This window comes from Pygoscelis adeliae, unplaced genomic scaffold (genome assembly GCF_000699105.1).
Source record: "Pygoscelis adeliae isolate BGI_AS28 unplaced genomic scaffold, ASM69910v1 Scaffold181, whole genome shotgun sequence".
NCBI classification, from domain to species: Eukaryota; Metazoa; Chordata; class Aves; order Sphenisciformes; family Spheniscidae; genus Pygoscelis; species Pygoscelis adeliae.
In genome coordinates this window covers 2375386-2390768 of record NW_008824360.1, presented here as the reverse complement: position 1 = coordinate 2390768, position 15383 = coordinate 2375386, and the positions used below count along the sequence as shown (strand labels likewise).

At 38.8% G+C, this 15383-nt stretch overlaps 1 protein-coding gene across 2 annotated transcripts in view; it reads right to left on the bottom strand.

Annotated features, from left to right (window-relative positions):
• FGGY (FGGY carbohydrate kinase domain containing) overlaps positions 1 to 15383 on the bottom strand; it is a 134116-nt gene that overhangs the window by 35919 nt on the left and 82814 nt on the right. For both annotated transcript variants that reach the window (XM_009319806.1, XM_009319805.1), the window contains 4 exons: positions 11285 to 11392; positions 7828 to 7889; positions 2576 to 2723; positions 828 to 902 (listed from right to left, as the gene is read on the bottom strand). In XM_009319806.1, coding sequence (XP_009318081.1) covers positions 828 to 902; positions 2576 to 2723; positions 7828 to 7889; positions 11285 to 11392 — 393 coding nt within the window. The remainder of the gene's footprint in view (positions 1 to 827; positions 903 to 2575; positions 2724 to 7827; positions 7890 to 11284; positions 11393 to 15383) is intronic.

Genomic DNA, 15383 nt, shown 5'->3' with positions numbered 1-15383 from the left:
TCACCAAATGCCTGGGGACAGCACGCCCCATTGAAAATACCCTACCAGACTTTCAAAACAATTTATATGACCCAGGTTTTCACTTCAAAATAGAACTTCTTGTGAAATCCTGGGTTCCAGAGAAAATCAGGGCAGAAACAAAAGTATTCCAATAAAATTACCCATCTCTGCATGTTAGCAAACACCAAGGACATTTTCGTAAAGACGGTCTCTCTGCCTGCTTTTACAGAAACACAGCCACGGGTTGGAAATGCTACACACGAGACAACTGCTTGTCTTGCAGCAGGGAAACCGAGGGAGGAATGAGATCTGGTCTGTTCGGTCTGTAGCGTTATGAACTGAATCACAGACCCACTCCGACTCGCTGTGGTACAGAGTTCTGACTCATCTAACAGGCAAGCAGGGGAAATCCACGGATTTAGGAACAATCTGAAGCTGAGGCATTTTAGGGGAGCACAAGTTCCTTCATACAATTGCCAAAGCTTTTTTTTTCCACTCTCTCAGCTTGCCGCTAGACAGCCCATGCTGTTAACGCTGCCCCATATAGTATCAGCCTCTTTCCTCACATCTGCACTAGAGGCAAAAGCTCCATTTACAGAATTGCCATAAGGAGAAAACTTTTTAGGGGAACATTTTCTCCACAGTCTGTCGATTATCCTACAGTAGGGAGCAGTCACAAATGTGGGTAAAAAATATCTTGCTCCTTTAAGAAGTCCATTAAGTGAATTCATCTATTATTAGAAATCTGTTTAGCAGAAGGGAATGATCAGTCTGCCACAGAACATGAGACAATTCATTTATTCTTTTATGCACTTAAAATGGCTTACAGCAATGGCTTGAATCGTGGCCAAGTAGATAAGGGCAAGTTCATCCAGACCCCGAGACAATGTTAGTCCAACAACCTGTGCAAAGATCAAAAAGAAAATGTACAAATCCAACCAAAGTAAAACTCTATTATTTTCTATGGTTTCTTGTTGTAGCAAGTTTTAAGTGCTAATTCTAAGCCCTACTTTTGTGAGCTGTACACATAATGTTATGTTAAACATGTTATTCCTGATCTGGGGAAGAACCACAAATAAAGAACAAACAGCATATTATATGGGATTAGAGATAGATTAACTCTGACAGTTTTATGTTATGACTCGGATATTGCTTGTGAATGTCTTTAATGTAATAATATGCAGATGCTATTACATAAAAATAACTTTTAAAAAGCATTTCTCCCCCTCCCTTCCAAGCACCCTAACACTGAAACACAATTAATAATTAAAGACTATATCTTAACCTCCTTTACTCTGACATAAACCAATACTGCACTGTAGTTACTCTGGATTAACATCAGCATAGGCAAGACCTGAATGCAGCCATAATTGTGGCAGAAAAAATGTGTTGCTATTACCAGTATTTGCATACAGCCATCATACCAAGGAAATTATGATTCTGCTGCAGCATATATTTCTTTCATAAAATAATACACGTATTATTAGGACCCAAAAATATATAAGCCATCTATTTTTTTTTTTAAATGTTTCCCTCGTTCGTGGTTTAAAACATGTTGCAGTGCTTAAGCCTACCCTTTCCTATCTCAACCTCAAATACAGCAGATTTTGGTGCTGGTGAGTACCTTGAGATGCTCACTTCAAGGACAATATGCCATTTTGAAGTACATTTTTGCATTAATCTCCAGGTATTCTGATATCATCAAATTATACCCTTATGATATTCTTCTGTTATAGTTCTGCACAGTAACATCCTGGCTTCTGACTTAGCTGATCTACCACCATGAAGTTCAGTGAAGAGAAACATCTAAACATTTAAAGATGGGCTGAAAATCTCCCCAGCAGAGGCTCTCTGGTGAGCTTCCAAACGCTGCTCTTTCTGGTCCCAGATTGCAATGCTCTGAAAATTTCTTTGTACAGAACACAATATTTCAATCCCTTTAAGTTCCAAAAGCAGCAATTTTAAAACCACAAGCCAGAATCAGATCAGGTTTACCTTTGAACAAAGATGTATGAAGCACCATGGTTGCATATTTCCAATCATGAGAGCATCTATGCCCATTTTTAACAATAACCAGAGGAGCTTTTCAGTTTCTGTTGAAATTTACTACCCAACAACTCTAATATAGCACATTTACTGAACACTTATCTGTTTAAATCAAGGAATCTCTCCTCAGAATATTCCAGTCCTTTCCCAGATAGGCATACCCAAATTTGTATTGAAATTCTTTGCAACAGATATGCAAAGTTCGTAGACAGGTGAGTTAACAACAGCAAGCGCTGCTAGTCAGTGCTCTGAAATGTGATTCCTAGGAAAGATACTGTGACACATACAACACTCCTCATATTTTTAGAAAATAAATGTAGCTGTAGTGATATCTCAACTACAATGATCTCTGGTTTTCTACTGAAACATTAGCACACTTCAAAATGCAGCAAGAAACACAAATCCTACGGGATAGTTTAAATAGCTAAGGAGGAGCATGCTCAAAATCGAAAAAAAGCTCCTTCCAAGATTTTTTTTTTTTTTTTTTTTACCCTGTATTGACCTTTTGCAAAGACAGGCTGTTTCTTACCATGCCCTTTAGTGTCAGATCTGTTAAGGGAGATCTGTTACCATGGAAATCTGGCCAAACATGTAAATCAACAGTGAGGAAACCCACAGGCAAAGATTTCTTAATCAGATCCAGGTGACTGTTCAAGTATGTATATATACTGTGAGCACTAGAAGAAAAAAAAGTTGGAAAAAGAGTGGGGGAGGTTATTCATCAAACATAAAACATTTGTACCACCATCAAATGCAGAAAACCCATCAAAGAATGCCAAATCCCAAATTTAAAACAAAGGGGGAGAAAGGCAAAAACGACCCATGGCATTGCAGGGTGTAGGCAGTGGGGATGTCTATCTGCACGTCCATTCAACGGGCCATCTGAATTGCTTGATCCCACAGGATGAGGGGAGATAATGGCAGTTTGTGATCTTGAGTTTGTACATTGACTCCTACGGGTCCCTAGATGAGCCAGAGCTGTCTGATATTTTGGGGGCTGATGATGCTTGTCTCTAACAGAAAGGTGCTGACACTGTGAAAGAGAAAGCTAGAGAAAAGAAAGCTGAGAGAGAGGAATAAGGAGGATTCCAGACAGAAATGAAAATCAAATTCCTTTACAAATGTTTAAAAATTTCTCTGATTAATCAATAGCACTGGACTTACAGCTTTCCTTTTTTAAACCATAATTATTTCAGTGTGTGTTATGATTAAAATGCAGCACTAAGGGTGGAGGACAGAAAGCAAGTGGCTGCTATTTTAGGGAGGAGCTAAACATGGGCCTAAATATGATTGTATCTAAGTTCAGATACTACACCCAACTCCGCAATATCCAACAGACTCTTTCCTGGACCAAGAGTAATCTTAGGACTAACGGTGAATTCTTCAGTGCTTTGGCTTGCAATGACTCTAGTGACATTCCATTTAAAAAATGTTGCAATTATGCTCAGTATATTTTTTTCAAACACTCATACTATCATAAACAGATTCATATATATTTTTCAACTCCTTGGAAATCTCCAGGTGGGGCATTTAATTCCAGACATGTGGGTCAATAATAGCATCTAACCCTAATTACAATTGATTAGTCATTGTCTCATCCACTGTAGACCCAAACAGTGATATTCATTTAGCCTCTACATGTATATTCAATCATGCACTAATGAGATCCCTAAGGGAATTTGGCATATGCTTTACTAGTTTGACTTCTGACCTGCTAGCAGCTGTATATTTATACTTTGCGTTCAACCATTCAGCTGCATGTTTTTTCAATTATACCTTACCATGTGTATGCTATCAGAGGATATCATTCAAAATGAAGTACACTTGGAAGACATTAAAATAACTAATTCACATCATTATTCATGTACTTTAAAATGTACTTTATGTGTCTTCCTGGACCTGAATTATGATAATTTTGAGGTCACAATCATTTTTTCCCCCTTGTTGTAAAAGTGGCCCTATTTTCTACATCCCTAAAGACTGCACTATAAGCAGTCTGTACTGTATAAGCAGTACATGCTAAGGACAAGGTCATTTTATTTCCAGTCTAAATCATGGCTTGACTGTTGGGAAGGAAAAGAAAGGAAAGTTTCACTCAACCACAGACCTACCAGACATCCCAGCATCTATCTGTTCTCCATGTTGCTTGATCACTCTCGCAAGGATTAGCCATTCATGCAGCTCTGACAGAACACAAGGACTGTACAAAAAAGGCTGAAGTTCAGCCAAATATGCTTAAGACCCACACAACCTTGGAATTACACTTTTTTCCACACCTTTTACTTTTTTTTTCTACACATAGATATGGGTTCAAGGCACTACATTTGGACTGAGTGACTGGCAAAATCCTTCAAACACTTGCTGGTTCCAGTTTCTACCAAGTTTGTGTTATATGTAGTATTACACCATCAGCTCTCTGGAGCTTCTTCTATTCAATTCTATGAGAAGGTATCAGTAGCAGCTGGATCTGACTTGCAGAGTCGAGCACAAGCTATTGCTATTAAAAAAGGACTATGTTGAAAGTGGAGAATAAGAAATCAATGCAAGTTTGCCCAGGGTTATGTTCATATTAGAGACATAACTTCAGAAAGCAACAAGAGGTTGGTATTTAATCTGTTCAGGAATCCTGGAAGATGACAGCAGGTATCTTTCAGGAACCAATCTAAAAATTTTAGATTTCTAAATCTAAAAAAAAGGGCTCTAAAACATCTAGAGGTACATAGAACTGCCGAATATGATTATTATGTTCTGCTTGGAAGATCTCAGAATTGTTGATAGATAATGTGTGTGTCAATTTACCACTTTTTTTCCAGGACCTATCTCTTTAGATGGGGAAATGGCATTGAGAAGTGAAAGAAGGGAAATCCTGCCTTAAAACATAGTGCTACTCAAAGCACCAAAGGGCATATAATCTTCGCTGTCAAACAGTTAGAAACTGTGATTCTAGGAAACAGAAGTATTTAAACATTAAAGCATAAATGATTATATTATTTCTTTTTTTTATTTCCTACTATAGCCTACCTATACTAGATTTTACCATATCAGTAATGGCTAGGCGTCAAGCCTACACAATGCATAGCTCGAAGACCAAATATTCTATCTACAAAGTAATTTCTGCATGAAAGAAACCAAGTTTTGTTGTTGCTCACAGAGTATGCCAATTAGTTAGCCCAACTGCTAAATTTACAGCTGACCAGACAATCCTCATGTAATTCCACCCTCTCCACTTCTAGTAAAAGAAGAGAAAAGAGAATATAGGAATAGTACTGGGAGGGTTGCACAAGACTGATCTTCAGCATAAGTGGTCAGTAGAAGCTGGTTTCTTAGAAGTCTGTCTAAGCTGCTCGCACCCTAACAAGTTACCACAAATTACTGAAACAGTGATAAACGCAGCTTGCAAACTCTTGCTCCTGGTATAGGCAAAGGAACAGAAGTCTGCACAGTGAAGCTTCCGAGATCAGCTGCTCAGCAGGCAGTTTGCCATTGCCAAACCTTCTTATTAGCAGTGTTGGGAGCCTGGGAGAAAGGAAAGACAGGCTTGGGAAGGTAGAAGTAGGTAATAGGCAGCAGCAAGTAAGAGGCACAGATTTGTGACCTCAGATGTTTTTTAATGATCCAGACATGCATGTGCTTTTTGTCACTACAAAACCAGTCTAACTCTCCACAGTGTTGCACCTAGCATGGGAAGTAAAGGTAATATGCAATTGCACACCTAAGTATGGAATTCTCATTTTGTTTTCTTTCAATGACCATTTCCAATGGCTGAACAGATATAAATTCCTACATCCACACAGAGAATACATTAAACATAATAAACCAGATTCTTTGAAATATTCTGCTGAGATTTCCAGGCAAATAATTTATCATAATCACCAACAATCCCCCAAAAGAAGAAACTATGTTCTTATTAAGTATATGACTTAATGTAAGTAAACACATAATCCAAAGTTTGGGCCAACACTGTTCACTAAAAAAATGCCTCACACTTGAATATCTACTGTTACTAGTCCCTGTGATAAGGCTGAAACTTGTGCTCCATGTGTAGAAAGAAATGAAGAAATAAGGAGAAAAATTCAGTTGAAATTGCAAAGTTCCTTATTTTTGTTTGTTCAAATTAAATTCTTTAAAGTTAACCAATATTTGAGAAGGATAGGGAGAAAGGGGATGGGGGAATTAGTAAGAGACTTGTTTACTAAATTTATAGCTATCCAAACGTTGCATTAGGAGAGTAATATCTGGAAAGCATTATAAAAATACCATTGAGCAAATTAACTTTATAAAATATTATCATCCTTTTTATAAATTTTATAACCCTTTTTATAAAATATTGTAACCCTTTTTACCAATGCTATCATCCACAGTTTTACTAACTGCAGGAGACTCAAATCCAAAGTTATGACACCATACACTCGAATAACATGGAGTTCTATTCCCGATATTCTGTATTTAGTGTCCTATTCACATCACAATCCAAGCTTTTTGCACTATGAAATCAGTTGTGGTCAGTCAGTTCAGTATCAGACCTAGTATAGACAAGCAGGCTACTCTATACTCATTTTTCCAACACAAAAAAAATGGTTTATCCTGGCATTACAGACTAAACTAATTGTTTGTCTTACACTTGTGCTTCATATGGGGGCACCGGAAAAATGTCCCAGAAGCCAAAAATTTGGAAAAAAACCCAGATCAATCCTTATTGCAAACATACACAGATGCATTTATTTCCTGATTTCCTTTTTTAAAGAACAATAAAGAGAATTCTAGGAAACATGAATCTATTTCATATTGAATGAAGTCCAATACATTTCTGGGAACCTTGGTCAAGTTCTTAACAAACAAGTAAGGCACTGGGCACTACAGAGCATGGAAGGGTCATCCAGAGAAACCAGGTAGCTTTATCCCCCCAGGGAGGACTGAAAATAACTGTATAACTGCATGTGCTTAATACATCAGGCCTGACCCTTGCCTTTTAGACCAGAGTGATAAACTGAAGATAAAATGCCAAGTTTGCTGGTTTTTTTCTTTAATCTAAGGAGGAAAAAGAAATTAAGAGAGAATCAAATTTTCATCCAATGTACCTAACCCTTCAGCTAAGATCTCTCTGGGAGTGACGTGAACCATCTTAAAAGGAATCCAAGCCAAAATAGCTTGAGAAAGTCCAGATCTGACAGAAGTGTCTGGAGTGTCTTCATCTACTTCTAAAGCAGACCAAACTAAAATTCCTCTTCGTGCATAGCCTCCTGCTTAAGGAATCCTGGAGTAACCTCCAATTCACTCCTAAGTCTTAAGTTTTGTCTGAAAATTCATCCTAGGTTTCTCTGTTCTATTTGTGCTGCCATGCAGGAGTTTTTCATATAGTGGCTATACTTTCCTTTAGATGACTGTTGCAAAAATATTGAATAATGTATTCCTAATTAAGCTATATCTCATCCTTGGTGCTTAATACAAATTAAGACACATTGTTAGCCCAAGGCATAAAGGTCTGCTGAACAGGGCTGATGCTACGGTATCAAGAAATACCCTGAGCTGAATATAAAAGAAGTTGAAAAGCAGAAAGTTAGTATCACCACTTAGATACGCCAAAGGTATCTGAGGGGAGTTTAAAGCTTTCATCTTTGAGCAATCACCTGGCAAGCCTTTGTAAATACTTCCAACCCACTACGAACAGTTAATTCCCCTGTTTCAGAGTAAGGATACAGCAGTGCAATTCTGCACTGCTGGGAATACAGTGTATCATCAATTTGTAAGGCAGGTGTGTGATAAAAGAATAAGAACAGTGACCTGGCTGCAGCTTTTGACTGTAGTTCTGGGAAGGCGACATGGCCTCGGACCACATGATCTATCTGAAAAAGAGGAAAGCAACATTTTTGGGAGGATTACATCTTAAAAATTCAGTTCCGAAAAAGGGTAATGCAGTGTCATAACTTTAAAAAGACAAGAGAGCTTCTAAATTACTCATGAGGTGTTAAGTCCTAGTCCCAGTGAAGCCAATGGCAAAACTCCCACTGACATTACTGAATTGAGGATTTGGCTTAAAAACAGTAGGAAAAAACAATCAGCGCTGCACCAAAAATAGGCAAAATGCTAAGCATGCAGCTCCTCAGACAGAAGAGCAAGCTGAAAGGATGACTTTTTTCCTGTCCAACACTACCCGAGAGCATGTCCTCTAGTCTTTCCCATTCTCTTGCATGCATACCCTCATTGGAATTCTACCAGGAGCATCTTCTTGGCCCAAATCCCTACATCGTTCTAGATCACACTGTTATAATAAAACACAAGGTGTGTTGTTGTCCTGATAGATGCTCTGTATGTTCATTGCGGGAAACAAAATGTATACCCTGACAAGCAATTATTGCTATAAAAAAAGATCAATATAGGCTCTGTCTTATACTAAATTTATAAATCAGCTTGTCCTTTCACTCCGGAGTGGCTACCATTATTCACAGAACAAAGTATCAGGTAGAATAACATGGGCTTTTAAGACAATAATTGAGCAGGTTTTGTGGCCTCTTGATAATATCCCATCAGAGGTGACAGTAAAAGCTAAGGAGGCAAACCTAGAGCTACGCAAAACCACTGAGTATATTTGGCAACACCTATTGGCAGCAAACCACATTAGGTATTTAATTTTTAACAGCAGAAGTCTAGCCCTTAATCAGTGTACAAAAACATATAATGAAGCATACACATCTGAACCTAGCAATAAAAATAGTGCATGCCTATTCTTTCTGAGATTTGCATCAAAGACAAAACTCAAACATGTGCAGGCATTAGAAACAAAGCTCAGGCCTGAATTTTGCAATCTTGCATAATCTCTTTAGAACATAGGAGCAGCTCATAAATTCAGAAATAAATCTATAAATAAATAGCACATATACATGTGTGCGATGAAAACACTTTACACAAAAATGTTACAGAAGTTATGAATTTAGTTATTTAAATGCCCTTAATTCAACACATGGCCACATGAGAGTTGCATCTAGAAACCCTTTTCTGCTATTAAGTATTTTACAGTTTGTAATGATGTCATGCCATCCTTTGTCTCTGTTGTGCAATATCTTTATTCCTATAAATTTTGCAAATCCAGTGCAAAAGCCCATCTAATACACGAACAAGTTTTTTTCAAAATAAGCAGAGTTCTTAATTCTTCATTTGGACTCTATCTGAACCAGTTTTCAAAATCCAACAGACTTTGTTCACAGCTGTATCAATAAAAAAATTAATTAGAGATTTTTAAAGGGAAGTGTATCAGTTTTACTTTTAAGAAGTTCAACAGACTTCAAATTTCATGAAAAGAATTCACCTTTGGGCGTAGATCAAGCAATGAAAAGAATCCCAAAACATGTCCATTTTTTTTATCAGAAAGCTTGAAGTATGAGAAAGCAGGATCTTAAAAAGACTACAGCTTTAAAATTACAAAGATAATGAATGCAACCTATCCTCCATACAGTGCACATACACTGTTTCCTCCTATGGCTCCGTAGTGTTTTCTGTACGTACAACCTCAAGAAAACCACATGAGATATTCTAAAAATGTTTTAGTAAGACAGCTTCCCGAACATACCTAACAGTACTTAAAGCTGACTTTTGCTATGGGTCCTAACAAGACTATACATTTTTTCCAGCAATTTCTTTAATGACTCAGGAACGTCTTGTTCTCTGATACTAGAATGGATAGGATTTTTAACTCTCACGGTACATTTTAAGTGTGGAACCACCCTGAACCAGCCAAGAAAAAACACCGACTTGGCTGTATCATCTCTAGAGCTTAGTTAAGTGTCTTTACCCAGTTTGGATTAAGCACACAGAGACTTCTCTCAAAAGTGTTCTTACAAAGAAACACACAAGATTTGCCACTTTCCTTTTAAAGTGGTGGTGTTACGAGCAGTAATTTAATTTTACTTCTGGTTGTAGCGGTTACCTCTAAAATGGGACACTTTGGTTCTAGCCCCATCTTGACCTGAAAAATTTAAAGCACACACATCCCACCTGCTACGAGAGCACTTTAGCTATGAGGCTAAGGATGGGTTGGAGATGGGACGGGAAGCAGAGGCTGCAGGAGAGGAAGAGGGATGACTCCCCCACTGAAGCTGTGACGCTGTACAGAGAGGAATGTCAGATTCACCAGGCCAAGGAGAGAGCACAGGAGGGAACACCAATTCATAGCTCAATGCTTAGGGTGTGTCTGGGCTTCCTGATCCAGGATTATTTCTGTTTCTCACACAGTGACTGTTTCATATGGAATGCATAAATGCAGTGATGCCCCAATCTACTACTTCCTGGACATGTACTATGATCACTAGGTTTTTAAAAAGGTGGGTGGTGCTAGGTCTGAGTAAGACAGCAATTACACCTGCAATTTGTGAAAGGCCAAATCCACCTGTGTGTTTGCTGAGCTTACAGAGGATACCCACAGGACTAGGCCCACCTCCTGTAGTTTCTCAAGAGGAGCTTGGCACCTCACCCCTAAGGGCAGTCAGTATTTCTACAGACTGAGCAGGGAGACACGAAAGGAGCTTTAGAAGCTTCCAAGGTTAAGCAGCCAATGAGGTCTTGCTGACACTTTTGGACTCAAGCAGCTAAAGTCTGCCTAAATACTGTTTTATACAACTAGGCTTTCTTTAAATTTGACTTAATTGTTTTAGTTCTGACTGCCTCCCTGTAAGTAAGAAAAATTCTTTTTAGAGGATCCAGTCTGGTTTTAATTTTTATTGATAAATTACATTAACCTAATATAGTCAGACTCTTTGCGCTCATGGAAAGAATTGAGGTGACAATATATGCAGTATCTATCTAGACAGGATAGCATGTTAATATATTACTATTCTGTCCATACAATACAGCTTTCATTCATGCCCATCAATGAGCACAATTGTTCTATATAACACAATATGTACAGTTTTCTTTATCTCAAAGTCAATCTCAGCCTCCTGCTAAAATAAAGAATGAATGCCTATTTGCCTGTAAAATAATAACAATAATCATCATCATAAAAGGAAGACATGCCCTTAGTGCTCTGCCCCATATATAATCCCCTATCAGTATGCAAATGAACAGTTTGTAAAAGACATATCAATCAACTAATTGTTCATTGCTTTCAGCAGCATGGTTTCTCCTATGATCTTACGGAGGTGTTTCAGGCAGAGCTCTGGCTGAATTGACAGTGAAGCTATCCTGAATGACAGCAGTTATGGCAGACCTCCCACCTTGGAGTCTGTTTGTGTCTCCAAACACTTACCAGTTTTCCTGTAGCACTTTGACCTCCTTCATTCAACCACAATCCAGGTACCATAGCAGAGAAATAAGGTCCCCAAACACCAGGCACAAAAATGGGTGTTTCACTGACCTGGAAAACCAAAAAGAAAGCTCTAGTGAATCAAACTACCTGTCAAAGTAGGTACTTCACAACTAATGTTTGGCAGCTATCAGAGTCCAATACTGATATGATTCCTGCTCCTCCTCTGGAGTTACCAACATGAGAGGAGATGTTTAGGTAGAGATTTACTCTAAGGAGAATGTGGAGAAATATGTCCCCCATTTGCATTGTTTTTAGATGAGATGATACAGCTGCAGCTACTGACTGCACAACTGCCCCCACTGACTCCCATTTACAGAACAGCTGGGTCTGGCCATGCAGAAAGTAAGAAATTTCAGGAATGGGAGCTGTATTTCACAGGGAGCGAGAAACTGCCCTGTTTTGCCAGAAAAACACCTTACTTAGAATGAACAGTTGGATACAACACTCTGCTTGACTGTCATCAGAAAATACAGCCAATGTAATCGGGAACCGGTGTTTACAGACCACTCATTCTGTATGTCTTCAGAGTTAAGAATCGAGGGGGAATCCTGCTGACAGAGGACAGCAAGGTCCCCCGAGATCTGCCATCAACTCCCAAGGCTTGCAGTGGAACCCCAAGCTCCAGTGCTCTCACAGCGCTGTCAGGAGCGTTAGGTGCCTTGGGTAGAAGCTGCAAGCCTGGGCTTGTGTTAGCCAACAGGAAACATTTGCCTGGGTAAACATTAGATTCTGCCCCTTACTTAGGCTTAGCTTTACACAAACCTCTCCTTCCTTCACACCTGTGAACCCTTTCATCAAGGCAGATATCTAAGCACTACCATCCAAAAACTGCACAGGGCCGTATTCTACCGCTTGCATACAAATCTAACACTCACATATACAGTGATATCCTGCTCCTATGCAATATTTTAGTGGTTAGACCACTCAGGATGTGGGAGACACTGGTTCATTTCCTTTCTCTGCTTCAGAAGATGCAAATTACCAGTTGTTAAGGGTGGAGAGCATTTTTCTTCCTCTTATAAAGCTGTTCCACTTTCAATAGACTAGGTGGACTTTCTAGACTTCCTTTCTAGTCCAGAAAGAAAGCATAAGGAGGTATGCTACCTAGTCTAGCAAGTAAGGCACAGCACATGACGGGGAATGGGGCAGTGGAACTTGGGTCCTAGTACTTGCTGCAAAGACTAGTTATGTATTCTGCACTGGTTGAACACATTAATAATTCTTGCAGCAGGGCTGGAGAAGACAGGTCATCCACTCCGCTGGCAGGCTACTTGTCTTCTCTTTGAATCATGATTCATGTTTCCTCTTCCAGGACCAACAGAGGTATATACATTCTAGGTATACACAGCCATGATTTCACTGGGAAAAGAGGATGGCAGTGCAGTCCTACACCATCACATGATGCATGAATGCACTTCCCACTAGTCCATGTTAATGGGAAGGCTAAATCTGCAACTGTTGTTCTCTAGAAGGTGGGAAGTGCTCCAAGAGGAGGAAAAATGAGAATTCCCTAACAAAATAAGTATGTATGTTTGCAATGCTGGAACAGCAAAAAAGAAAGGTCTTAGTCAATGGGACAACGCTTCTTTGTATTTGGAACTTGCTCTTCATTAGCAAAATTCTAGGATGCTTGAGGTTTGCTATTGATTTCAATAAGGCCCGGACTTCACGTCAAAATAGTTTTGAGGAGGAGTAATTAAAAATTCAGGCCTGTTCCTGTTAAACTGGATGCACATTCTCCCTATATTTAAACAGGCCAAACTTTAAAGACAGTTTTTGCTAGCAACTAGGGAATATGCTCCAAGATGCAGTTTACTGGCATTTGTGCATCACACATGTTTAGTAAATACTCCAGCAGGGAGGTTGCTGCACAAACAATAGTCTGCTCAAGCCATAAACTTACATTACAGCTGATTCTTGTCATGAAGTTAAGTAGGAAAACAAAACAACAAAAACTGGTTTCTCAAAATACAACACTACAGTGTCAAGCAATCCTGATTTCTCTTAGGTACGCATCTAACAAATACGAGAATCTTGCTCAGTTCTCTGCTCTCACCTCTAATGCGCTGACTTACTTTCACAAAAGATGTATGCGTGCACATGTGCCTGTGTGTCTGCGTAAGATTTTGGCTGGCTAAACCCATTAAAGAGCAAGAATAGCTGCACTGAATTTAAAAAGGCATTTATGACTCCAAGTGGACGAAGCTACGTCAAAAACATTGCAGAGACATTTGGTTTTGTTTTGTTTTCTCTTAAAACTACAAATTAATACAGCTTTGAGTTTTCAACACCTCTATGGGGCAAGCCTTCTTTTACAATTTCAATAAAAAAATGAAGTGCAACAGAAAGCAAATCCTAAAATAACCTGATTTTTAGACCAATTCCACATCACTGACCTTACTGAGAACACAGCGTAAGGTCAAAATTCCTAGTTAGTGTCTGCTCCGAACTAGTGATGGAAGCGTGCTGAGAACCCAAGCGTCCCATCTCATTCCCATCCTATAGCTGTGGACACAAGGTGTGTCTCTACAGGTGGGAAGGAACAGTTAGGGCAGAAGGGGCCTGGGTTTTGAAGTCTCATCTCAAAATATTTTTCATGCAGCAAACTGCGCAGTATTCTGTACTCTATGGTGACTTCTGAATGAAGAATCTAGCTACACTAGATGTATCAAGCTTAAAATCCAACTGCTGTGTAGTCTGAAGAAACCAATTAGTCTAAGGATATTAAAGGCACAAAGATGCTTTGTGAACACACAGGAAGTTCTAAACATCGAGAAGGTCAATATAGTTTAAAAAAGAGATAAAAATATCTTTCTTCTGTCATTAGTCCACAACTTACCAAATTGTCCTATACGTCTGATAACACTCAAAGGTTTAGATTGATTAAAAGACCAAACTCTCCCTGGAGCTGGTACTTCTGGCCTAGTATTTTGGACAACCACAGGAATTTGCCAGGACAGGATATTTCCGTGCTGGCTCTTCTCAAATTACACTGAGACTTTCCAATCATCTTACTACTGAAGTACCGTTTGTACACATTCCAAAAAACTTTCAACACATAAACAGAGCAACGAGGGAGCTGCATATCGCCACACTGATGAATATAGCCAGTGGGGTATTAGGTTATCATTTTTTTTCTGCTGTGGGAACTTTTAACTGGAATAAAGAACGTTGGCTATCATGCTGGGCTTTATTGGTACTACATATGGCATCATCAGATTTCCTGTTTCCTCCTTCCACTTAGAGTTTAATTCACATTTTGCAGACTCTGGGTTTTGATGCACATGCAAAGTGAGAAAATTGGGAAATAACACACTCCCCCAAACAGACACACAATCTTTGAGAAGCAACAGGGTGAACATTCTTCCGTAGATATATGCATAAGAAATAGCAAATGGTTTCCATTTCTCCTCCTTGAAATAATTTGGACGATGCTTAAGTTTTTCAAGCCATGGAGCAGCTGGCATTTGTATTTTCATAATAAAAAGTCCAAATTCTGTTTGAGTATACATACCACCCAATCCCACTAAAACACATGACTAGACATAAGCGTAAGGTTGGAGAAATAGGGCAAAGTTTGCCACAGAACCCAGAAGATAAGCACAATTTGCCAGACTCAGAGCTATTTTTGTTACACTAATACCATGTCCTTTTCATAGCTTTCTATTGCCTTCAGACATTCTTATGATGATATAGGAGGATCAATGTGGTGTCATTATTTTTTTTTCCTTTAATGAGCTTAAGAAAATCCTTAATCTTTTTAGTAGAAAAACAACATCTGTTTTAGATTTATGGGCAACTGATTTTTATTTTTAAAGCAAATAAGAGATGTCATCCTTCTCTGACAGTTAAAATATGTATTCAAAGGGAGCCTCACATTTTCTGCCTTCTATTCAACTTAAATTCATCCTGTGACACACTCCTATTGTGAGGTATATTAACGTTTATTATTTTTTACATACAGTGAAACTGAAACACAGAGAGGATATCCTCTGCTAGACGTTAGAATGACCTCTGCACAACAATTATTGCAGCAGGA